Genomic DNA, 25,895 nt, shown 5'->3' on the forward strand with positions numbered 1-25,895 from the left:
GTAATGGTAGTTTAAATTTTGCATAAATAAATTTGTGTTAAAAGGAGATCAACAGACAAATATGCACTCATGGTTTAAAGAGAGAAAATACTTTCTCTTTATTGTAATCAAGCATTGTGTCCTATTGAATATTATAATTCACCATATGATTTTTTACCTCAGGTAACTTTGTGAATACCGAATTCTGACACATGATATGTACAATAGCATGTTATGTTCTTTACCAGCTGAGCTACCCAACAATTGTTTTTGAACACATCAAATACTCAGGCACTGATTTACAATCATCTGTACGTACATGTATATGACCATGTTGTTAAAATCCTGAAAATACTAGTGTCATGTGAAAAGGTGAGAAAGAGATTCTTCATGCGTGACATTGTTATGCTAGTCTAATTTTAGACCCGTTCTTTCAATTTTAGGTCTACCTGTCATGCATATTGAACAACCTAATCTTCAGTCTTGGGCAGATAAATGACGTAAATTCTTGATATTGGAAAGCAAATAAGGGTGAAAAAATGCTTATCTATTTTATTGTATAACAACCATTTTAACATTTAAATTCTGTTCCAAATTGACCAGATTCTTCAACAAATAAACAGAAGTGAAATTAAGTTAAGAAATAAAAATGACAGAACTACTCCAACACTCCAAAACCTTATTAAACCATTCAGTGCAGTCATCCTTTAACTCCCGACTTTTATTTGTAATTTAATCTTTTTCTTCCTTCAGTAGTCTTTGTGCTGAAAGTAAGCTCCATACTTTTATAGGTTTAGTAAAACTTGATTATAGCTATTCCTTGAGACCTGCAAATTTACTTCGCTATATCTGCAATTATACTCCTGCTCCAAAAGAGGGGAGTATACTGTTTTACCCTTGTTTGTATGTCTGTAAAAATTTTTGTTGAAGTTTTCTCAGCAACTAGTCATCGAGATGCTTGAAATTTTAGTACACTCTTTATTTAGGCATGCTATATGGTGGGGTTTTTTTGTACGAATTTGATATGTCAACTTCCTGTTTATCTGTGTCCGTCCGTACCATACCTAACAAATTTTTGTTGCAGTTTTCTCAGCAACTACCGTACTCATCGTTGATGCTTGAAATTTTAGTATTCCAAATGGTGGGATTCATTTTTGTACAAATCCGATGTCAACTTCACGTTTCTCTGCATCTGTTCATGCCATACATGAAAAAAAAATTTTGTTGCAGTTTTCTCAGCAACTACTCATTGCATATGCTTGAAATTTTAAATTAGCACAATCTTTGTTTAGGCATGTCATATGGTGGGATTCATTTTTGTACGAATTTGTTGTCAACGTCCTGTTTATCTGAGTCTCTTGGTAATTGAACTTATGTATATTCACATCAGAGGGTATATTCACATCAGAGCGAAGTTATTTCTAGAATAAGTAAGCACTGGCTCACAGAATTCTGTTAGTTAAATCCATGTAAAAATTCGGTAAAGTGTATATAGCGAATTCTCAATATAGATATTTTCCTTCAGCTTCCAAATGTAGTTTGGGAAGTATCAAATACAAAAGTGACCTTGGAGTTCAAGAGTTTTTGGATGAATTGAATTTCAAAAAAAAGTCAGTTTGATATTTTAAAGTTAAGTTCTTTGAAAATTTGCTATAAAAGATGTAAATTTCATTATTTTTAAATTCTAGGAGGCACATAATCAGTTTGCTATATCCTTAAATTTGCTATATTTGAGTTCATTATAGCCGTGAATATTACAAGCAGTTGTTTAGAATTTTGCTGGGGATTCTAGAAAAGTTAGCTTTATCCATAATTTCACAATATCCATGTTTTTACTAGACGAGTTTAATTGCATCACATAATAGGTCTTGAGAGTCACCTGAGTATCAAGAGTTTTCTCTGGTAATGACCAATTTAAGCCCACCATGGAGTTCCATGAATTTTAAAATTAGGTCCTAGTGCTATGTTCACAATTTTCGCACACATCAAAATAGGAGGCAAAATGTTAATATTTTTGTGATTTTTGTAACTGGCTAGCTGTTCATTATAATCATCCAAAACAATTTGCCTGCTAGATGATGTCAATAAGAAGTTAGAATTGACAAACTTTGCCCCACTTGGTCATGACCAAGGACCCAGGAAATATAATTTGCCTGGAGCTTTGGGACAGGGCTAGCTGTTCAAGATAATTCTGCAAGTGGCTTGTCTCCTAGTTAGCTCACCTGAGCCAATGGCTCAAGTGAGCTTTTCTGATCACAATTTGTCCGGCGTCCATCTGTCTGTAAACTTTTCATATTTTCTGACTTCTTCACAAGAACCAATGGGCCAATTTCAACCAAACTTGCCACAAAGTAGCCTTAGGTAAAGGGGATTCAAGTTTGCATATTTTAGGTAAGAGGTTGTGCTCTATATGAAATACTGAAAAATATCTTAAAAGATTGATGGTTTTTGTAGAATTTTTCAGGATATGGAAAAAAAATGCAGTTCATGACATCATAACACAATAACTATCCAGAAAAGTATGTCATTTTTTTATAGATATGCAGTCACCGAGGGTCTAAATGATATTTGAATTCATGCATTGTCAGCTATAAAATTAAGCAGTTTCAGTTTTTCAGAAATTCACAGGGCCAAAATACTGAACCGATTTCTGCTTTTTCACAGCCTAAATGCTCAGTTGAGCGATATGGGCCTCTTGTTTGGTACTCCTTGTAGGATTAGTTGTTTGGATGTACAGATGAATTTTGAAAATTGCATAAACTGTGATTGTTTTGGCCCCACCCCTAAGACTCCAAGGGGGTGGGAGGGGAGTATGAGATTGTTGTTCCTGTTCATGCTCTATACCAGAATTGCTGAAATTCTTCAAAAGTTTACATATTTCATGACAGAAAGAACAAGTCGCAGTAGGTTACCTGAGTCATTTGGGAGACCTCAAAATGTAAATGGGCACAACAGTGAATGACCTTTTACTGTAAGTGACCCTAAATCTGTAATCATGATTAGAAAACAGTTAGAAGAGCTCTGATTCTTGTACTACAAAGACAAAATGATCACTCTGGGACACCACCAGATTAATAAAGGGCAGGCTTTAACAAAGAGACAAATTGCAGAAAGGTTAGGTCTGAAAATTATTGGTCCAGAAGTTCTGACTTTCTGAATAAAAACCCCTATAAAGGTATGTGTAGGGATGACAGTAAGTTTAACAAAAGTATATACATGTACAGGTACAGGAAAAATTTACCTCTCTAAAACACAAAATGACTTAAGCATCAATAGGCATTGTTGATTCAAGCTTATTGTGGTTCTCAGAACTTCTGGATGGGATGTCTAGTTTTCTTTCTGTTGCATAAGATTTACAAGTACCATCTCTCAAAAAAACAGTTTGTCTAATATACAATCACCCTAGAGTACATGTATATTCAAGTTCATTCAGTCATATCAAAAGTGGTGTGTGTGTCGCAATTGAAATTACTACAAACAGCAGTAAAATAAAACACAAGAAAATTGCGGCATAATGCATTTAATAATAATGCATTTAATAACATCTGCTTTGCTTATATTAATATTACATATCCTCTAAGAAATAGTTTGTTAAGCAGCATCTGGTCTGGTGCCTATTTCTGGATATAAATCATCGAAATGCAGTCTTGTATTGTGAACACTTGTCTCCTTGTATTAAGAGTTAATTTGCTTCATGATGTATGGCACTGCAAAAAATAATAATAATACATGTAATAAAATAAATCAGTTTGAGAAAACGAAAATGTTAACCTACATGTTTAACTGTATTTAGATTATGTATTATAGTTGAATCCACACTTTGCAAATATTATGTCCCTTGTCTGCAATCTTTAGGGGGAAAAAACCAATATAATTCTCACAGTAGCCTTTGTACCAGTAGTTTTCCTTTTTATCTTACCTGGTAATTTGCAATTTGACAGAAAAAATTGTTTGCATCTTGTTAACTGATTGCTCCAGGATGGGGATACCTATACCACAGGCACTTGTTTCGTATAAGGGGTCCCACCCTTTGTTTCCTTTCCACAACATACTTTAAAATGCCATCGTTTGCTAGGAGAGACTTTTTTCTTGTCAAAATAAATCGTTTACAAAACCTCCGGTGGGGATCATAAATGTAGGATAAAACCAGAGACCTTAAAATTGAGTACTCGGAAGTCTCTGGTTTCATCCTATATTTAAAACCCCAACCGGAAGTTTTGTATCTCATCTAAAGTCTTAAAATGTATTGAGGTAATTTTCGAGGAATAAATGAGTGGTTTACAATAGAGAGGCTTGACCAGAGACGTCTGAAAGGATTTATTCCACAAGAAAAAAAGTCTCTCAAAGTGAACAATTTCATTTTAAAGTAGTTTAATGATTGATATATTAACAAAATATGAGCTTGATGCGGGGGTGCCTAAAATTGAGTTAGGTACCTTGTGGAAAGAAAAAGAAGGGTGACCCCATATACAAAACAAGTGCCTGTGACCTACACACTGAAATTGGCTGTACAACATGCATACTTCAGGTGCCTGTGTTTTCACCATCATTTCCGGAGTATATTATTGGTTATAACAATGTAACAGGAAAGGAGAAAATATAATGTAATGAGTTAAATCGGGTATAAATCATAAGAGCTTGGTTTCAGGATGGTGTATTTTTTGTATTGTGTGTTTTTCTATGTCTGTCTAAATACACTGATTATAATAAAATTCACTCAAATTAGCAGTTTTAAACAAATAGTATGTCAATGTTGACAATGTACATAAAAAAATACAAAGGTTGACACTCTCCATGTTGGATTCCAGAGAGGGGGGTGTTTCACAATTGATTTTAGTCATTAAAAACTCATTATCTACACTTTTCCTACCACTACACTTTTCCTACCAGTGTTGGATGAGATCTAGCTTCAAAAGTGATTGAAAAACTCCCTTCTATTGTATGAAATTTGCATTACTTATATAAACCATGCAGTGAACCTAAATATCCTTGATACCTAGCAATAAAATTGAAAGCAACAGAAGTAATGATTTTTAACTATGTAAAGTGTAGAGTGCTGACATCATGCACAAAGAAATTGAATGGCCAGGAGGTGACTTAATTCAGGTGATGCTTCAATTGTCAGTGATAGGGACATTTAAACGGCGATATCATCATATTAGTGATGATTAAGTTGTAGATAGAATGTTCTCTCATTAAAATGATAATGTCCTACGGACCAATTTTAATGATAGAATACATTCTGTGTATTGGCAATGTGGCAAGACAAATAAGGGAGATAACTTGAACTCGGTGCATATACTATGAACAATCAAGATTTCTGAATGTCAACATGGCATGTAAATTTGAAACAACTAAAAATGTTAAGAAAAAGTGTTGAATTCCTCCAATATATGCATTACTTTTTTGGGTAAAAGGTATCCACAATCTCGTTAATATGATTAATTTGATGGTTATTTTCAATGCAACCTCATTTATTTTCTCCAAAATTGTTTCGGAGTGAATCTGCAATTTTCTGCTACATTGCGGGTATATGGGAGGCATTCTTAACGTGGTGAGGGCCGATACCAAGACACAGTTAGATTATTCTAATTTTAAGCTGTAGAAGAATCATTCCTTTACTGAGTTCTTGCATCTCAGAAGTTAGATCCATGAAATAGAGTTGTAAAAGGTAGGCAGCACAGCTAGTGTCGCTGAATTCCAACTTTTCAACATGGCCTCCACTCTGACTCTCCCCCACGCATGTCACAATATAAAAGTAGGGGTTAGAGTCTGAGGAATTTCCCCAGCACATATCACAGTACTAAATCGGGTGTAAGAGAAAATCTCGGATTAGTGTGAACAGAGGAACCCCCTTGAATCACAGGTACTTGGGTCTTGGTTTATAAATATGTATGTACCTTATTGATATGTAATAAAGTACTTTTTTTTTACATATCAATAAGGTACATACATATTTATAAACCAAGACCCAAGTACCTGTGCCTTAAATCCAAGATTGCGAATGTCAACCCTTGTAATTTTTTATGTACATTGAAAATATGATTCTTTTTTTTTAATGCGAATTTCAGAGATTTTCAATTTTTATCGTAATTAGTGAATTTAAACACACAAAATACACTATCCTGAAACGAACCCCTTAATATGATATAAATTGCATTTGATTAATGATACAATAAGCACTTACAAGATCGAATAACGGCACATGTTACAGCAAATATGCAAAAACTCTGTATACATCCCGTTCTAGCTATTTTCTTTTGTTCTTCTGGATCAACTTTTGAAGGTAATCGCAACATTTTGTGAATTTGACCTGTAAGGAGGTATAATATGTATGCTGTAAGCGTGCAAACTCTGCAGTGTTAAACTAAAGCATTACTGTTGAAGCAAAAACTCCCTTCATGTAAAACGCTTTACTGATCAAGAGGAGTGACGACTAATTACAGGATAGAACTCTTAAACTTCCTAAACATCATTCATCCCTTTATCATGAAAACTCTTTAATTGAATGTATCAACTAAAGCAGATTAATAATCATCTACTTAATTTTTCTATGATAAAAATATGATTGGCAAAATGCATCAAATTAGGTGATATAAGTGAGGGGTGGAATGGCTATTTGTTGCAGTATCGTTTCAGACCAGGTCCTTTGGGCTCACTTCATCACATTCACAAAATACATCCCAGAATAACTTATTTTCTTCATAGCTATGTACAATATAATGATAATACTTATAATCAATTCTTTTATACAGTACATATAGTACATATATACAAGAAACAGCTGAAAGCTGTAGAGTGAACCCATGCTGGGATTCAGGATTTTGCGACAGATGATGGAAAGGGGTTTCTAGATATTCTGTGGTTATCAACAGGTGAAAGACAGTGTCCAGTTGGGAGCCTGGGGCTAAACTCCCTTAAAACCAACCAAGAAAGTTGCTGACAAGCAAAAATAGTAAACTCCTATACCAGACGTGAAAAACCTATTTCAGAAGTGGGGGGGGGGGGGGGGGAGCCACTTGTACTTTCTTTGAAATACTTGGATAGTTTCTCCTAGCTACCAACTTAACAGGGGTCCACGTTTTCTAGGGGGGTGGGGGCTGTTCAGAGGTCATTTTTTAGCTACTTAATATTTACATTTAATAACTCCACATATTTCAAAAGGGGAGGTTCAGAAATTTTCAATATATGAATTTTAATATGAATATGGTGAAAAAAAACCACAAATTTTTTACTCAACCTTTTTTGTTGGGGGGGTGGGGGGGGGTGGGGGGGGGGGTTGGACTTAAATTAGATCTTTAGTTCCAAAAGGTTATAAACATACTGCATTCTCATAAAACATTCATATAACCATTGAGTTTTCTACCCCCCAAAATAAAAACAAGACAAAGAAACCAACAAGTTTCTGATAAAATTTTAGCTAGCTGTACTGGTTTTGTACTTACAATAAAATCAAAATCTGATACTGGAATCATGTATCGTGGTATATATATAAGTCCGTCAATTTTTATTGACTGTACGCGGAAAAAAAAGGCAATAACTATAATTAAGTATCTTGACATAATCAACTTGTGTACATGTACTAAGTTTCAATGAAATCACACCAAACACACAGGAGGAGTAACATTTTTCAAAATTTTTTACAAACAACAGATCCTTTTAAAATTAACTACTGCATAAGTTTGAACAGTAGACCTAATCATAGGTAATTGAAGATTATGAAGCTCATATTAACAATTGTTATCCAGTCAGGTTAAAATTTCACACCAGTGACCACATGAATGTTTTAGAAGTATGCAACGTACATTCAAGTTTGGTCCAAGTAGGATTTATAGTATCTTGAGAATGGATCCCAAACTTAAATCACCTGCAATATGTAGGTCAGATGCAGCATCCCAAGAATGTCTGATAGTGTCCATCCCTTGATACATCCAAGCCCGTTAGAATGAGTGTGCATTGGTCGCAACCCCCCCCCCCCCAAAAAAAAAATTGAATATTGGAACAAAATTAATTCATTATTCATCTATTAAAGTAATGCTGCTAGATTTTGTTTATTTCATTTATGAAAAAAAAGAATTACTTCAATCCCTTGCAACTTTTCTCAAGATGGGTTTATTATGTAGTTACTTGAAAATGGACCTCCTATTTAAACAAACTTCAACTTGTTCAATCATCCAAAATAAATGAAAGTCAGATATTTGTATATACAAAGCATGTCTGGTAATCTGCATCCCTTGATGTACCATCCATGCAAGTTTAGTCACAATAGGATTTGTAGTTACTTGGTAATGTACCTGCTCCAAAAACTCTGACCTGGCCACTCAGGCAGAAAATAAAGGTTAGATCAAGTGTCTGAAGAAATTGTAAAGTACATCTCTAGATGCATCATCCTTGCTAGTTTTGTCCAGATAAAGCATACAGTTACTTGGGAATGGACCTGCTCCTAAAAATTTAACCTGGATGCCAAGTCAGTGGAAAAACAGTATTTCATTTCAACTTTGCTAAGCTAAAAATACCGGTAATGCACCTATACAACAGAATATAATTGGCAGCCTTTGACTCCAGTGGCTTAAAAATACAATGCAAAGAGTCTCTCAAATGGAAGAAACATTTATTAACATTCTCATCCATATTAATACTAAATTCAAAGTAAATGAGATCAAAATATGTGTACCCACAAAAATATCATGATGGTTCAGTTTGAAAGCTGCTGGTATGTACTCGAGCAATTTCTGTTTTTTCTCTTTGTCTTGTGAATCAGAAATATGAGATTCTCAACATCCAAATAATGTATTATATACATTTTATCTTTACCTTATTACATTACAATGGCAGATTGGAGGATATGTTACATTTGTATGAAAATAACGAAAAAAAATAATTCTTCATTCACAAACCTTGTAAAAATACGAACAGATGAAAAACTATTCCTGCATGAACTAGAACTGTCCAAAAGGGACAAATACCCCCCGCTGGGTTTTTCAGAGAAGGTACCAAACCACTAATGTTTTCTAGATGTGAGAGGTGTTCACAATTTGCTTAAACATTTAGAGTGAAAATTTAATTACTCATTATATTTTTTTTAATGAATGAAACAAGGTGCAGCCTAATAAAACATCAATACTTAAATAATTACAGTGTTTTTTATGACATTGAAAAAATAGTTTGCAATTATCTGTCATCTTTGTGAGACATGACACTCTGCAAATTGGTTGTTGAAAAAAAAATATCATAATTAATTATACAAAATCAAATTGATCTTAATACCTTTATATCAAACTCATTTTAAAAATAAAAGGTTGGTTCCAGTAATATGTATTTTGACAGACATAAATTACAATTAAGAGACTTAGACAACAGAGATCTTTATTTCTTTCTGCCCAATTCCCAGGAGATATAGATAAGACCTGCTTGATCAGAGATGCCCTAACAGCTTCCCACACTGAACTCATTAATTAATCTTTAACTGGATGCATGTCCACTCATTACTCCCAAGGGACAAATGGATTTACACTATCTGCTGTGTAATGTAAAAACTGTTTTTAATACTTTATAAAATTTTAATGAGTAGTTTTAAGCTGTAGTCCACATTTTTGTACAGATGTTCTAGATTCTATGTCTCAAACCTTAGACATGAACCCGAAATGACTAAGTCAATAAAAATGGAGAAAAAAAAACACCTGTAAAATGCAGAAAAATTATCAAATAATGTTGAAAATACCAGGTGCACATCTTCATATGGTAAATAATAAGTGTACAAATTTTCATACAAATCTATGCAATAGTCTCTGGGAACAGATCCGGACAAAACCACATAATAAAAATGAAAAAAACACCTGTAAAATGCAAAAAAATTATCCAATCATGATGAAAATACCAGGTGCACACCTTCAAATGGCAAAGAATAAGTGTACAAATTTTCAGACAAATCCTTGCAACAGTTTCCAAGAAATGGTCCGGACAAAATCTCGTCTACAGACAGACGGACAGACAGACAGACGGACAAGCTGATTCCAATATACCCCCCCTAAACTTCGTTTGCGGGGGGTATAAAAATAAAATGTATTAACAACAAATACTACATGTATACAAGTAAACATGTAAATCAGGGATGGGGTAATTGGAATAAGAAATCTTAATTAACTGTAATCATTTACAATTTGCTGTGAAATCAATGAGCAATGGACAGACTTCTTGACTTGTCTTTGAAAAACACATTTAGGCCTTAGGAGTTAAATTATATAGTTTATATGTAATTCCTGTTTCTTTTTTTTTTTTTTAACATTTCTATCAGAACCAAAACTTATTCATATTTTGTATTAAAAAATGCAAAAATAAACAGTAGATTAATATTCATGTATATCACCTTTGTCCTTTAAATTCAACCCAATGTTCTCAATTAGTACATGATGAGGCGGTGCTAATAATCATGTACAATGTAGAATGAAGCTAATGAGCACTGAACATCAGAAGCATAATTAATATTGCAGCACTCATTTAATTTCTGATTTTAGCACTTACTTTTTCACATTATTTCCACAAGTAACGAAACGAAAAACCATTACAAATACGTGTATGCATCTATATACATGTATAAGAAGATACATCTTTACTTGGAAGAAAAACGGGGCATAAAAAATATTAACATCTTAAAGAGTCGGGGGAAGAAGGGAGATCTGGCCAAATCCATGAAGATTGTTGACATCACATTGGCACATGAGTGAACAAATATGAGACAGATTCACCATTGTGAGTTCGTCGAATGGATTCTGCCAGCATGGTAGATATATCAATGCACTGAAAAACAGAAAATACAATTAAGCCAGTAGAATTAATCTAAATGCAGAGAAAATACAATTAAAACCTAGTAAAATTAATCTAAATCATAAAGTGAATTCCTTAAATTCAGCATTTTTTAAATTCTTTTGTATCTTACAAATTTTATGAGGTACCTAAATGTCTGAGAACCGGTACAAAATGAAGTAAAGTTAAGTATTTCTCATTGTTGTATATAAAATAACCAAAATGTATACAGTAGTATGTGTTAATATTTCTGTATAAAAAAAAAAAGATTGATAGATTTGAATAATGTCATGGTAAAACCTTCACATCTTTTTATTCTAAAGACTAATAAGGTGACCTTATCTATCCTGCAATATGTATCAAAGTATCAATTAAAAACATCCATAAAATAACACAAAAACAGCATCTGAAATGAAAACCAAGATCTTTAACACATCAACACATATATATATTACACATTTTATATTCAACACTTTAATATTTAAAGCTTTTGAGTTGCATTAGGTTAACTTTTTACAACTTAGAGTCCCATGGGCCAAATCACTCACCTTGCTACAGAAAAGCAGAAATTAGTTCAGTATTAAAAAATTAAAACAATACAAGTAGTCCTAACCTACCCCCAGGGTGCTTGATTTTAACAAACTTGAATCTACACTAACTGAGGATGCTTCCATATTTCTTCTGACTAATCATTGCTTTAGAAGATTTTTTAAAAGATTTTTTCCCATATATTTCCATGTAAAAGTTTGATTTTTGAGCCACGCCCTACCCCAAAGGAACTTTATTTGAACAAACTTGAATCTAATTGAATGACTAATTATGGCTTTTGCAGTTCTTGAAAAGAAGGTTTTAAAAGATATTTCCTATACAGTATATTCCTATGTAAAGATATTTCCTATATATTCCTATGTAAAACTTGGATCCCCAGTTGTGGCCCCACCCAACCCCCTGGGTTCATGATTTGAACAATCTTGAATCTACACACCTGAGGATGCTTTTGTATTAATATGACTAATCATGGCTTTGCTGTGCTTGAGAAAAAGATTTTAAATATTTTCCTATACAGTATATTCCTACTAAGTATGTATAGCTTTGATCCCCTGTTGTGGCCTCACACTACCCTTGGGGGTCATGATTTGAATAAATTTGAATCTACAAATCAAGCTTTCACATGTTTCATCTTTTCTGGCCCACTGGTTTTTGAGAACAAGAGTTTTAAGATGCTACCAAATTTTCATGAATTCTTAATTATCTCCCTTGAAGGGGGGCATGACCCTTCATGTGAACAAACTTAAAAATCTCCTTCACCCAAGGATGCTTTGTGGATAGTTTGCTTGAAATTGGCCTAGTGGTTCTGGAGAAGAAGTCAAAAATGTCAAAAGTTTACAAACACTAAACACACAATAGACAGACAGACGGATGCTGGACACTTCCATCAGAAAAGTCATCCTCGCAAGCCAGGGGTCCTGAGTCAACACGTTGCCATTGGACCCCTGGCATATTTCATTCAATAATCGTGGGCTTGCTTCTCCCATTGAGAAGCACCAATCAAATTAAAGCTTTCATAAATAGTTAGATAAGGATTCAGTTGACACCTCAATGCACGTGTTACAAGTTGTTTATGCTTAATGTGTTTGGTTGAGAGATAAGAAAAACAATCAAGATTTGTAATTTTTCCAAAAGACATCACTACAGTCATCCCACAAATATTAAATGAAATATGTCAGGGGTCCAACGGCAACGTTTTGACTCAGGACCCCTGGCTTGCAGGATGCAGAAAAGTGGGCTAAATAAATTGTTTTAAATGTTCTTGCTGTCTGTGAAAAAAATAATAAATTCACATTCTGTTAAATAAGTTTGAAATTGAATAACATCAGATGCTAAACTTTCATATATTTTTCAAAATTTTGGGTACTTCTATGAATTAAATTTCCTGAAATATCAAAAGATTCTGTGTAATACCGAATATGCACAGGCATGATAAGGTTTCCCATAGAACAACACTGCATTCTGTCTGTGAAGTACCAACATATGTCATCGTAATGGAAAATGACAGCACTGCAAGTTTGAGATGTCATGACGAGGAGTGTCGTAAACTTTACATCTTATTTCAAACTGCATGTAAAATGTAAGAAAGTTACAAAATTCATGCATCTTCATTGTAGTCTTAAATGTGAGGGTGCTGTTATATAATCAAATAATTTAAAAATACTTTGTTTCATTGCTCTTGATTGAAATTTGGCTGTTCAATATATGAATAATAAATTTTAAAATATCCTTTTGAAATGTAAGCCATAACATGTCTGTGGATAGAGGGAGAGAGTCTGGTGCAAGTGATTTTAAAGTAAGAATTAAAATTTTTTTGTGGAAATCCATAAGAGGAGTTTTTCTCTAACTGAATTTTGCTTGTGAAAAGGTGTAATGGCTTCGTTTTACTACATACATGTACTATACAGCGTGGAAAATACCCTCAAATGTGGCGGTAAATTGAAATCATGATGAAATATTTCATGAATACAAGTGCAATGCTATGATTTTCCCAAGCATATTTCAGGTACAGTAGGATACATTGAGTTCAAAAAGTCACTAATAAATGTTTTAATCACCTCGACTGAAGCCATTTTTGTGCAATACTTAAAAAAAATCAGTTGACCACCACATTATCAACAGTAATGTGATTTAAAAAAAAAAAAGTTTATATATAGCCGAGAGAACACTCTATATAACTTGGCTGTACTTAAGTACATACCTTACTATTAAAAATCAGAACCGAACCTCACAATTCAATACAATTATTATGTTTTGAAAGCATTTTAAAGCTTCAAGGCTTAAAATAGCTGCAGGAGCATTATGAAATTAAACACCTTCCACAGCTGAACATTCTTATGGGTTGAGCATCCCCCATCCATCCCCCATAAAGCCCTGAATTAATGAACGAGTAAAAAAAATGAGCCAAGACCCTGGAGGTCGCTAAATAATTCATACTAATAGAAGTAGGCCTTAAGTAATTTACAAAATTTAAATAAGAAAATTTCAATGGACATTAATATTGTACATTTTGCAAAATTCCACCAAGCACATGTATATCTCATTCATCCATGCAATTTTCTAATAAATACTTATAAAACAATTAAAAAAAAAAAACATGCTTGCTACTTGATGCATCTAAAGCAAGATTTCCATTTGCCATGAGTCACCTGAGTTGTAATTCCTTTTCTGACAATGAGTATGTTAATGAATCATATAGCTGTAGCCTGTACTAAACTTTATGCATGTTCTCAACATTCTTATCTTCCCTGTACTGATTGACTCTAAGTTTATAAACTGAAATTGTGTTGTTATTAAGAAGTCTATATATTCTTATAAAACCTGTGCCACCAAGCCCCCCACCACCATCTCATCCTCACAATATTTGAACATTTTCCACTCTACAAATTTATGTAAATAACTACGGCCATCTACTTTTGAGAAGAGAATCTTCAAGACCGTTTCCATATACAGTCAAACCTTGTTATCTTTAATTCAATGGGACTGAGAAAAAACTTCCAAGGATATGAGATATCAAGGGTAAAGTTCTTAAAGATTATGTGGTTGAAACTTTGAAATCACTTCGTCATATCCATGGTATTTAAGATATCGGTGTTTGAGACACCGAATTTCAACTGTATTTCTATACATATTTTTCTGCCTTTTGTGGCCCTACCCTAGCACCAAAGGCCAAGGACAGAAAAACTTCAGTCCACACTGCATGGGTTTGCTTGTATATTCATACAACTATGCTTCAGATATGCTTCTTCTGTTCTTGACAAGATGGCTATTGAAGAGTTTTTTCCTTTATAATTCCCATGTAAAACTCTAACCCCCTATGTGACCTCATCCTAACCCTAAGTGCTATGATATTCTATACTACATGGATATTCTGGACTAAAATACAGATTTTCCTGTATACAACCTATCAAATAATTTTACCCCCTACTGTGGTCAAATTCCTGCCCCCCCCCTTTTTTTTTTAAATGACGCCATCCTGCTTATTTATTTCTTAATTATCTTCCCCTGGAAAGGGTATTAACCCTTCATTTTTGTAATGTTGGAGTTCAATTTATCTTTAAATTGCAAGTCCTTATTAGAAAATGGCATCATCATTCTGGGAAAGATGACAAGAATGTGAAAAGCATTATATTACAAATTATTTCATTTAGTAGTTTAGGCTAAATGGACTGTGGTTATCGGCCTGGTAGCTCAGTGGTTAGAGCACCTGACTAATTATAATGCAAGGGTCCCAGATTTGATTCCCTGCCAATTTCATGTATTTTCTTTATTCATTCCTCCTTTCCTACTACATGTCCACATTATAGACTTAAACAAGTACAACAAACTTTGATCAGGAAAACGCCTCTAAACCTATGGCTCATGTGAGCTATATCCAGACTTAAGCTTGACACATTTCAATAAACAAAGCTCAGGTGAGCTTAAAACTATGGAATTCTTTCGAACAAACCAAGACCCATTGATAGAAAGTCTGGATTTAAAAGAAAACAGTGTCTGAAACAAGAATAAAGAACTGTAGCATTATCAAATGCTGGAAAGTAGCTCACCTTGACAAATGTAGGACAGTCTCACAGAAAAGGAAAGCTTAGATGCAACATTTATGTAAACATTTAATACAGCATGAAAGGACTTAAAATGAACCTGTTTTAAAATCCTGCTCATTAAAAAAAATGTCAGTCTCATATATAATCTGCAGCTTGCTATTGAATATGCATCAATAATTAGAGCATCCATGCATCTACTTTCTATACAAGGATTATAATTTACTTGGGGATGAACCACTCCAAATAAGCTTATTAACCTGTGTAACAAAGAAATAGTGTAAGCTCTTCCTGACATTGTCAATGTGAGCTAAAAGGCTGCATGCAGAAATTCTTCAATGACAACAGCAAATGCTCATGAACATAAACCTACAATGAGGAACAAGAGATGATTTACAACGGCACATGGCTGAACAGATAGGAAACAGATTCTCCATTGTGTGTTCTTCTGACAGCCTCTGCCAAGATGATGGAGATGTCTATACACTGAAATAATCCATGTCATCAGTATATAACATTCATACGACTTCATACTCAAATTAGGATAAATTGTGGAAACATTGATATGATCTGTATCAGGTATTGGGCATTGACATATTCAGTGAACACATAAACAAATGTAGGGGGTGTTAAACAAAATATTCAAGAATAATAGTGGTAGATAGAAAACTGACTCAAAAAGTAGTGCTGCAAAATGTGGTGGTTTTTTCATGTACCAGTACAGTGTAAGGCTGTTATTGCCTGGCATCAAGAAAGTAACAAACTGGGAGTATCCAGCAATTTGGTAAAAATTCTGTATGTGTACATAGATTAACAAATTCAAATTTTAGAGCAATCACCAGGTACATAGTGGTTGGTGCAGTCATGAAACTGCACTCCACATGTAGTGCTTAAAAGAACGAGAAAATAAGCGTAAATGAAAGTCTTATAGCTGGAATACCATTCATAGCTTGTGTTAAATATAGAGTACTGTAGATTCCTTATTTTTTGTGAGTACTTATTGTGAAATGGCTCTTTAACGTCAAATCGCGATAACAATAATTTTTCACATTGATTTCAGCACCATAAAAATAAAAGCGAGTAATTTTATTTCGCAAGTGATGCTTCACGCGTAATTACCTGATAATTAATTCCTCACATATATTTAGGAATCTACAGTATCAACTGTTATTGACATCAAGTAAAGAGAATGACTTCACCAAAATACTTTTAACAACCTCTTAATAATTAAGGATTAATTAACTTAGCCACCTGACCGAACACTGTTGTTGGATGTAAGTGTGAAAGCCCTGAAGTGTGGATGTGAATTAACTGTAGTAACAGACATAATTAAACTTGTTGACCTAGTGATTATATGAATAAATCTGCATGCTTGATGTTTTATCATGATTTTATAATTCAGGGCTCAACATTAACTAACATATCCACTTGCCAACAAATTGTATGTTACTTATCCGTATTCATTGCTAATTTGTCAGGCTCTGAATGTCCTCCATGCAAAAGCTGCTAAAATATGAAACCGTCTTTTTGAAGTACACATACAGTAAAATACAATAAAATTCTATCCATATATGGCATTACAGAGAGAATATTTATAGGCTTTGCTTGTTGCCAATCCTATTCATTTCTAGGAATAAACAAATTCTTTAATTCGTTATTTACCATTCCAACTTCAAACTGTCTCCCAGTTTGCTTTAGATTGCTAGATATACCTTCAGATATAAAATAGTGCATAAATTACAAAATCTTGAGTGCGTCAAACTTACTTTTATTTTTGGAGCTGACTTCATTCTTTCTTCCTGAGGAATGGTGTTTGTCACAACAACAGCTTCAAACACAGAGTTGTTAATGCGGGATATGGCAGGTCCTGAAAATATTCCATGAGTGCAGATGGCATAGACTTTGGCTGCTCCTGCTTCTACCAGTCTGAAAAATGACAGATTCAAAGACAATAAGACGTGGAATCTCTTTGCATGAATTTACTTTATGAATGCTTTCCTTGTCTTTAACTTTTTTCTCTATCATCTTCACTTTATATCCAACTCTCATTCACTTTTGAAGTATTCAAAATTTTTATCAAAAAAGAAAAAAAAAAGGAAACTGAAATAAGCAGGATGACTGATTTTTTCTCTTCAGAAACCAAAACAATCCATTACTATCATGTCTATAAACATAAAAACATGCTATACCAGAGAGTCAGCTTTTTCTTACTAACGTTCAGAAGTTATGAGCAAGTTTATTAGTCGGCCTACTTTTCTGCTGCATGACAGAAAGTTCCACAGGTGTCTGCCATGTCGTCCACTAGTATAGCGATTCGGTCCTTGACGTCCCCAACAAGTACCATTGTCGCCACCTCATTGGCTTTCTTCCTCTCCTTGTGGATCAGCGCAAAGTCAACATTCAGTCTGTCTGCAATCGAAGTCACTCTGTGGAAAAAAATTTTAAATTAAATTAAACATGCTTTTAATTAAGGAATGAATTTAATAGCTACCCAATTCATATGGTATAACGTGGGATGGGGCAGTTTACGCTTTATAAACCGCGAATCCTTGTAATTTAATTTTCATTCATTTAGTGTAAGAAAAAAGATGATTGCCCTTCAAAAAATGACTTCAAATTGTACAAAATTTAAATGTAATATCAGGCAGATCAATACGTTTCTGACGCAAGTCATTGTGACGTAGGCAACCCAATTTATACGATATAAAGTAATTTTTTTTATCCAATCAAATGGCGCGTTACAATCAGAATCTAATTATTTATACATTAGCTACAAAACGGACAGAAAGATGCCAGACAAAATGTGATCTGAAAAGCTCACTTAAGGTTTCAGCTCAGATTCATCCAGAAAACAATACTACAGTCTTCTTCCATTTTCTGGTTTCTTAAAGAATTAAGTTGTAAACAGATTTTCTGAGGAGTAAAACACATGGAAGGAATATGTCTCACAGATTAGAAATTTGTACAAATGGATAAAATTTACAATCATTATGATAAAGTTCAAAGCTAATGGTACAACTGTTTGCATTCATTTGGCATCTTACTGTTTTGTAACACTACCTCTTGGCACCTCCAGCATCAGGGGAGACAATGCAGCTGTTTCTCCAATCAGGAATGGTGTCCTTAATCCATTTCAGGACTGCTGGCTCAGCATATAGATTGTCTACGGGAATGTCGAAGAAACCCTGTCAAAATATAATAAACTTTCCTTCTAATAAAGCAAACACTCAAGATTAACAACTACCAGTAATTAAACAAACTGAATATTACTCAAATAAATGGAATAATATTCTAGGTTATTGTTTTCTCTCCACAAATTTCACAAGGTTTTCACCTGAATCTGAGAGGCATGGAGGTCCATAGTTATAATGTGATCAGCCCCAGCAACAGATAACATGTTGGCCACTAACTTTGCTGATATAGGGGCTCTGCTCTGAAAGCAACAATTACAAATTTCATACAAAAAATATTTCACATGCTTGAGCCTAGTAAAGCAAGTAAGAATAAAACAAAGTTTTAAAAATTGAAACTTCATCACTTTTTACAAGAAATGTATTAATCAGCTTTGGCAAACCTCAACATCACATTATTTATTTTCATGTCAAAATTATAATATGCTTGGAGGGAGGTTAAAACCTACCTGAGGAGGGGGACTCTAACCTACCTGAGGACAGGGGCTCTAACCTACCTAAGGGAGGGGGGGGGGGGGGAGGAAGAGGCTCAAATATACTGTACAATTATATTATGTTGGTCCCGGTTTCATATATTCCCACTTTTTAAAAATGTTTGACAATGTTCAATACATGCAAGTTTCATTTAAAGGTGAAAGTGAATGGTTGACAATGATTCCCTATTGCCAAATAAGTTACATATTTATATTCTTTTCATTTTCCTTCACCATGGTGAGAAATATACAAACATTTGAATATGGCAGTTGACCAAATGGGAGTTAATATAAAATGGTAGGCTGTGCCCAGGATAGATAGAACATTCTATCTTTAAAATGATATTGTTCTATGGACCAGGTTTAACGATAGAATTCGTTCGGTGTTTAGCAATGTAGCAAAATAAACACGGGCGATAACTCGAACTTAGTGCATTTACTAGGAATAATCCAGAGAGTAAATTTGAAGCAAGAAAAAACGTTGAGAAACTGAATTGAATATTTGTCTTTATATGGATTCTTTTTTAGGATAAAAGGCACATACAAACTCAAAAAGGTTTGTTTTGATTAATTTGGTAGTTATTTTCAGTGCAATCCCTTTTGTATTCTTCAAAATCATTTCAGAGTGGATCCACTCTGATTTGCTACATTGCAACTATATGGGACATATTCTAACTGTGGTGAGGGCTTGTCCCAAGACACAGTTAGATGCCGCAGTTAGATTATTCTAACTATGCCCAAGATTGTTGGCAAACCTTGTCTTTCTTGTCCTGCCGTGCATAAGGAAAGCATGGAATGACTGCTGTGACTCGACAGGCTGAGGCGATTTTACAAGCGTTGATCATAATCAGCAGCTCCATCAGCATGTCATTTACTTCATCACAACCGCTCTGAACAATATACACATCCTCTCCTCTCACAGACTCGCCTATTTCAACACTGCAAAATCAGTGAAAAAAATCCATTTAGTTCTACCGGTTACCTTACATACCTGTATCTTAAAAATTAATATATCAATGTAATCTTTTCTTTTGTTTCCTTTGTGACTTCAGAATATCAATGATCATATAAATTTTACCTGCATTCTCCGTTGCTGAACTTCTTTGTGACAACTTTTCCCGGTTCGATGCCAAGTCGATCGCAGATTTTCTGAGCCAAATCAGGGTGGGAACTCCCATTGAAAACCTTTATATTTGGCATCTTATGATAATCGACTGCTGACGAGGACTGTAAGTTCTTTCTAATGGAAGTTTTATGCATCAACTCTCTTGCGTCGCACTATCACTATCAGCACGAGATCATCAATGTCAAGAACACGCACTGAGCAGATTCCCATATGCATTCCGTCCCCATGATAATTCGGCCAAAGATGCGGAAGGACAAAATGTCCCATTCTGATAGACCCGTGGACCACAGTGCGCCCCCTCCCCCAGTTATTTTGCCAATATATTCTATACAATAGTAAAAGGTAATTTATGGGTGTAATATATATTCAATCATTTTGACGGTCTTTTTTCGCCTTCGTTTGCCCCCCCCCCCTTAAAAAAACAAACAAACACTGAAAAACAAAGTAAAAACAAACAAACAAAAGAAAAGCAGAAAAATATATTCCTTCCTACAGCCCTGGGGTCTGATTTACAAAATAACTTACGATTAAGACCAAAATGTGATTTTGCGAATAACTTTCTTCTATATAAACAGGGACCTATATACTACTATACAACTTTATACTATATACTTAGTATATAGGTCCCTGATATAAATTAGGGTCTAGTTTGAGAATCACTCAGTGGTATTATTGTTATTTTTATTTATTTATTTATTTATTTATTTATTTATTTATTTTTATTTTTTATTCTTTATCTTTTTTTAATTAACGAATCTCTTTCTTATTAAGAATTGCGGCTGAAAGATCTTTCTTAGAAGAAATTTTTATCAGAATAAAAGATACGAAAAGATTTTACAGTCAGCTTCAGTCTTCAGTGTAAATTGTAAGTACTTTTGTAAAATGGGACCTGGGGACTATAATTATACTCGAATCTGGGTCTAGTCTATCGACTGTTTTATAATACCCTGTCCCTGTTTTACCCTGTTTTATAATACCCTGAGCATGGTTTGTCATAAGTGTTCGTCTAGCTTCTATCTTGCCGCCCAACTGTTCGCCTGTTCCTCTCTGTGTTCAGCTTCAAAGAATTTCATAAGTTTTTCATACACTCTCATGACTCTTGCATTTTTTTTATTTTTAATAATTAGCACTCGACCAGAATAGATAAATTCATTGTCGGAAGGCCATGGTTTACGCGCCAATTAGGGCTTATAGTTGGTCATATATTGTACTTCTATATAGTCATGGTTTAAAGTTGACAAACAGACTGCATGATAATCAAATATTCACTTAGAACTCTTCCAAATTTCATGTCCCTTGTCTCTGGTTCACACTCCTGGGTGCATGGGTTTACTTAAGTTAGTCATATATTCAAAGTACATCAGGCCATCTTTAAAAAAAAATGTTTGGTTGCCCTCTCCCGACCGACTGGCTAAAAACGACCCGACTCGGAACTTTTTTTAACCTCCAGGAAGTATTTATTTATTTATTTATTTATTTATTTATTTATTTATTTATTTATTTATTTTTGCTATCTATCTACCGACCCATTTTTTTCATCCTGAGTCGGGAGAGAGAAAACAAAGATTATTTTAAAGTTGGCCTAGGCCTATATAAAGATACAGTATTTGAAAATCTAAATTTACTCAGATCGATAATTAAGCAGGTAAATTGCATAATAATAATAATAATAAGCAGCTAGCTTTTTACAATGTAAATGATAAAATTCATACAAAGAGTCAGGCCCCAAGGTGAGGCTAGTCACATGAATCTTTTTCAAGCTTTTGGGTGGCGGAAAGGGGGGGGGGGGCAAATCTTGAGAAACTTATGATACATATTAGCAACTTCTAAAAGACCTAATGACGAATTTTTATCTCTTTATTAATTTGTACATTTTCCTAATTTGATCCTTCTAAGCTTTTGTAAATAATTAAAAAAGGAAAAAATCTTCCCAAATCAGAGTCAACTAGTCAAGGTCATATTATAATTTACTTTTTTCCCTACAATAGATTTTATTTATTTTGCCGAGGATAGATTATTTATTTCCAACATTTGCCAGTCCCTCCCTTCACAATCAAATGGTCGTCTCCTAACCTATCCTGATGATGTAAACTTATTCAATTATTTGGTCGTTTCAAGTTTTAATGGTATTTTCTTTAGGGAAAAGCCCAGAATTGTAAAATTCATCGGGATTGTTCTGAAAAGGAGGAACCCGATGTGCTCGATGCCCAGTAAATCAAAGCGAGTCCTACAGTTTTTTTGTTTTTGTTTTTTTTGTTTGTTGTTTTTTTTTTTTTAGTACAGTAAATCAGAGTACATTGAATACTCTTAAGTGTGAATGTAAAAGTAAATAAAATGAGTGAAATATATCCATGGAGATAACGAACAGTATTCAAGCTCAAAAGTCCATTAAACAATACAAAATAGGAGCAGAGCAAACACGGACCTCTAAACATCAGAGGTGGGATCAGGTGCCATGGAGAAGTGAGCATCCCCTGCCGACCGGTCACACCCGCCGTGTGCTCCTTGTCATGATCGGGAAATAACAGAAAAATCCGTCGACAATTCAGTGTGTAAATAATGGCCTAACAATTAGTATGAAAAACGTCAGTCAGCATTTGACTCAATGATAAATTGTATTTGCTGACAAGGTCATTGTATCGACCATAGAACTTACGAAATGATGACTTTAAACGAGAGAGCTGATATTCTTGTTTCATCAACTTGTTTGTCAATAATTTACCTCGTTTTAGAAATTGTTCATACGTAGAGCATGCTCTTGCGTATCGAATCAACTGAGAGATTTATACCCCGTATGCAGGTGATGAAGGTATATTGCTGCATAAGTAAGGGAAGTTGACGATTGAAAAGTTAAAGTCATCACGTTTATCATAAAGCTTGGTTGTTAAATTACCATTAACGTCTTTTTCAAGTAAAATATCCAAATATGAAACAGATGTGTCAGACTCTGTGGTATCTTTTATCTCAAGCTCACCAGGATATATCGTATCGACATAAGAATGAAAATAGCCATTGTTAATTGACAATACATCGTCGATATATCTAAATGTCGAGTTGAAGGCCACAGCAAGTGTTTTCTTCTTATCACGTACAAGATTTTGGACAAATTCTGCTTCATATGAATACAAAAAAGGTCTGCTAATAACGGGGCGCAATTGGTACCCATGGGAATTCTAATAGATTGTTGGAAGACCTGGTCTCCAAAAACCACATAGATATTGTCAATCAGAAACTTAAGCATCTTTTTAATGTCAACTTCAGAGTATTTGTGTGTACAATCAGAATGTTTTTTAACAAAATAATTTTGCAAATGACCAATGACAAGGTAAGTATGTATATTTACGAGTTCCATTTTTATTGAAAAAGCAGCTGTCAATTATATCGAAAAGCCTGGACTTTAATTTATCGTGGGGAATGGTTGTGTATAAAGTAGAAAAGTCATAAGTTTTTAAGCTGTTGATTTTGGTAAAATCTTGCGATTTCAAATTTTCCAAAAGTTCCTTGGAATTTTTAAGTATCCACATCTGATTTACCCCACTTCTCGAATATATTGTTGCACAGTACTCTTGAAGTTTCTCCTTCACCACTGTTAATATCTTAGTGAGGAGTAGAGAAAGAGGCCTTGGTTGAGCATTTACTGGAACCCGCTATGTAAGTGTAAGACATAGTCTCAATCAACCAAACCACCCTGTCCACAAGTTAATTTTCGGAACTTCCAGACACAGGGAGCAACTCTTCCTATCCATTGTATTTAAAGTCAAACAAAAACACCAAACAGAAATAGTCACTCCCACAACCCCATCACCGCTCAAAAGTACGCATCAATCCACGGGAGATGACCCTACGTCTGTACATAAAATTTCAGGAAAAAATCAAGCACGTATCCCCGTAATCAAAACATGGGTTGGCAACGGTTTCTGGTTATTCTTTCACTCGTATTATCTGCTACTAATTGCAGCCCCATAGACCACTGAATTGTGAACATACAACATCATGTCCACTTGCCCCTCTGAGATTCGAATTCCAATCGAGAAAAAAGGATTAATTAGCTTGCTATAAAGAAGGGTTCATTCTAGAGAATGTGGGAAAGTTGATGTCCGAGTTTTCACCAAATATTCACAAATTGAACAGATTGTAACAATCTACATTCCCATCTAAGAAAGTTGGAAGGTTACAAGGACCTGGAGCCCGTGCTTGAGCAAGATACTAGTATACCTCTTTCAACTTCTCTGTCTCTGAACACTCTCTCAAAATTACTAAAATTAGCACATATATTTCCGCAAGCCAAAGGTTTTCAGTCTGCTACACTCCACATGGGGACCCTTGGCTTGTCAAGATGTATAAAACACTAGCGTTAAGTATATCTTTATAATCCATTTTATTGACAGACCTGTATTTTTTCATCCCCACGAAGCAGAATTTATTCAAAAACTCCTACAGAAAAAGAAGACCGAGGTCTCTTGCTTTTGATTCAACTTGACATTTAGATACATCGACGATATATATATTTTTTTCAATTTAAAAATATTTATTTTCATCCATACGTTGGTTCGATATCATCGTCGCTAACCACGGCCAAAATGTACGATTCTCTCCCATTCTGGCTGGTATGAGAGAGTTATATATGCGGACTCCGAACAGTGGCTTGCGAGGATGGTTCGATATATCAACTCGAAAGAAAGGACACCACAAGATTCTAACACTTCTGTTATCGCCAAACCCCTAACTCCGTCACTAACCTAACTCCGTCACTTTCGGGAAACTCCGCGCTGTTTGTAAACGAATGCGATTGTGACGTCATTTTTTACACGCTTACAACCAAATGCTGAGATATAATTATTACTGTCAAGTTCAAAAATAAATAACAATTACACGTCATCTATTGTATCTATCATATTTTATGTGAAATCAGTAACCACCTTTTTCCTTCATGCACTATTCCATCGATACCTCCGACATGTGCGTTAGTTGACATGCTCATTTTCCCATGTCAGTCATACATGTATTTATGAAGGTCTTTGCCAAATTATTAATACTGTATATGACATACCATATTAAATACAGCTAAACTATTTTTATTTCGTCTCAATTTGCCCTAAATCGCTACACGTTGACGATAACGTACTTGATGTTATTATACGTAAAATACTTTTATATTAACGTTATTTTTTTCTGTTGATGATACTTTTCCTAAAATACAATTTAGTACTATTTTAAATTTTCAAAAATAATTTTCTATGTTTACAAGTTTAAGATGAAGGGAGAAAAAACTAAACTGAAAAAAATCTAATTAATTCGTTGACATATTGTAGAGGGTCCTGGTGACGGAGTTAAGGTTCATTGGACGTAATGTACACGGATGTGATACGCGTTCTATTTATAGTAGTTTTGTATAAGCTCAATAACTGATATTTTGAAAATAGTTCTGAAAACAATGTCTAAGTTAACTACTAAGTGTAGCAAAAAAGAAACAAATAAAAAAATAATTCAGAGAGTAATGTGTTTTCCGCTTATAGTGATGGTGTTTGGGTAGTAGGGGGTTACTTAATTTATTTGTTAATCTAGAAAATCTATTTCTGAGACTCCTTCTTGAATGTTTGCAAATTACAGCTTTTCTGCAGAAATGAGAAGTAAAGAGAACCATACTTTATTGATTTTGCTCTGATAATCATGAAATTCTAAAATCATTTGTTTTCGTAACTTTATCCATTTTGGTGCCGTTACCAGGATATCC

At 34.2% G+C, this 25,895-nt stretch overlaps 1 protein-coding gene and 1 long non-coding RNA gene across 3 annotated transcripts; both read right to left on the minus strand.

Annotated features, from left to right (window-relative positions):
• Positions 1–3,483: 3,483 nt before the first annotated feature.
• LOC133193296 (uncharacterized) lies at positions 3,484–6,293 on the minus strand. Its single transcript, XR_009721895.1, has 2 exons — positions 6,167–6,293; positions 3,484–3,686 (listed from the first exon to the last, which is right to left on the minus strand). It is a non-coding gene; the product is annotated as an uncharacterized LOC133193296 (long non-coding RNA).
• Positions 6,294–10,299: 4,006 nt separating this feature from the next.
• On the minus strand, positions 10,300–20,362 carry LOC133193422 (ribose-phosphate pyrophosphokinase 2). 2 transcript variants are annotated; one of them, XM_061329357.1, is made up of 8 exons: positions 20,114–20,362; positions 19,791–19,974; positions 18,706–18,804; positions 18,432–18,556; positions 17,624–17,797; positions 17,138–17,297; positions 15,745–15,857; positions 10,621–10,776 (listed from the first exon to the last, which is right to left on the minus strand). In XM_061329357.1, exons 1-7 carry the CDS (start codon positions 20,293–20,295, stop codon positions 15,765–15,767), a joined length of 1,017 nt encoding a protein of 338 aa, XP_061185341.1. In that variant the 5' UTR covers positions 20,296–20,362; the 3' UTR covers positions 10,621–10,776; positions 15,745–15,764. The 2 variants fall into 2 exon arrangements, with proteins under 2 accessions (XP_061185342.1, XP_061185341.1); XM_061329358.1 differs by lacking the exon at positions 15,745–15,857 and having other exon boundaries at positions 10,300–10,776.
• Positions 20,363–25,895: the final 5,533 nt, after the last annotated feature.

This window comes from Saccostrea echinata, unplaced genomic scaffold (genome assembly GCF_033153115.1).
Source record: "Saccostrea echinata isolate AGI-Se365-2 ecotype Australia unplaced genomic scaffold, CSIRO_AGI_Sech_v1 ptg000027l, whole genome shotgun sequence".
Classification (NCBI taxonomy): domain Eukaryota; kingdom Metazoa; phylum Mollusca; class Bivalvia; order Ostreida; family Ostreidae; genus Saccostrea; species Saccostrea echinata.

Coding starts and splice junctions, on each gene's coding strand:
- LOC133193422 (XM_061329358.1), bottom strand. CDS start 20,295: ATGCATAAAACTTCCATTAGAAAGAACTTACAGTCCTCGTCAGCAGTC. Junction 19,975..20,113: donor TTCAGCAACGGAGAATGCAG/GTAAAATTTATA, acceptor CTGATTTTGCAG/TGTTGAAATAGGCGAGTCTG. Junction 18,805..19,790: donor GGCAGGACAAGAAAGACAAG/GTTTGCCAACAA, acceptor TGTTGCTTTCAG/AGCAGAGCCCCTATATCAGC.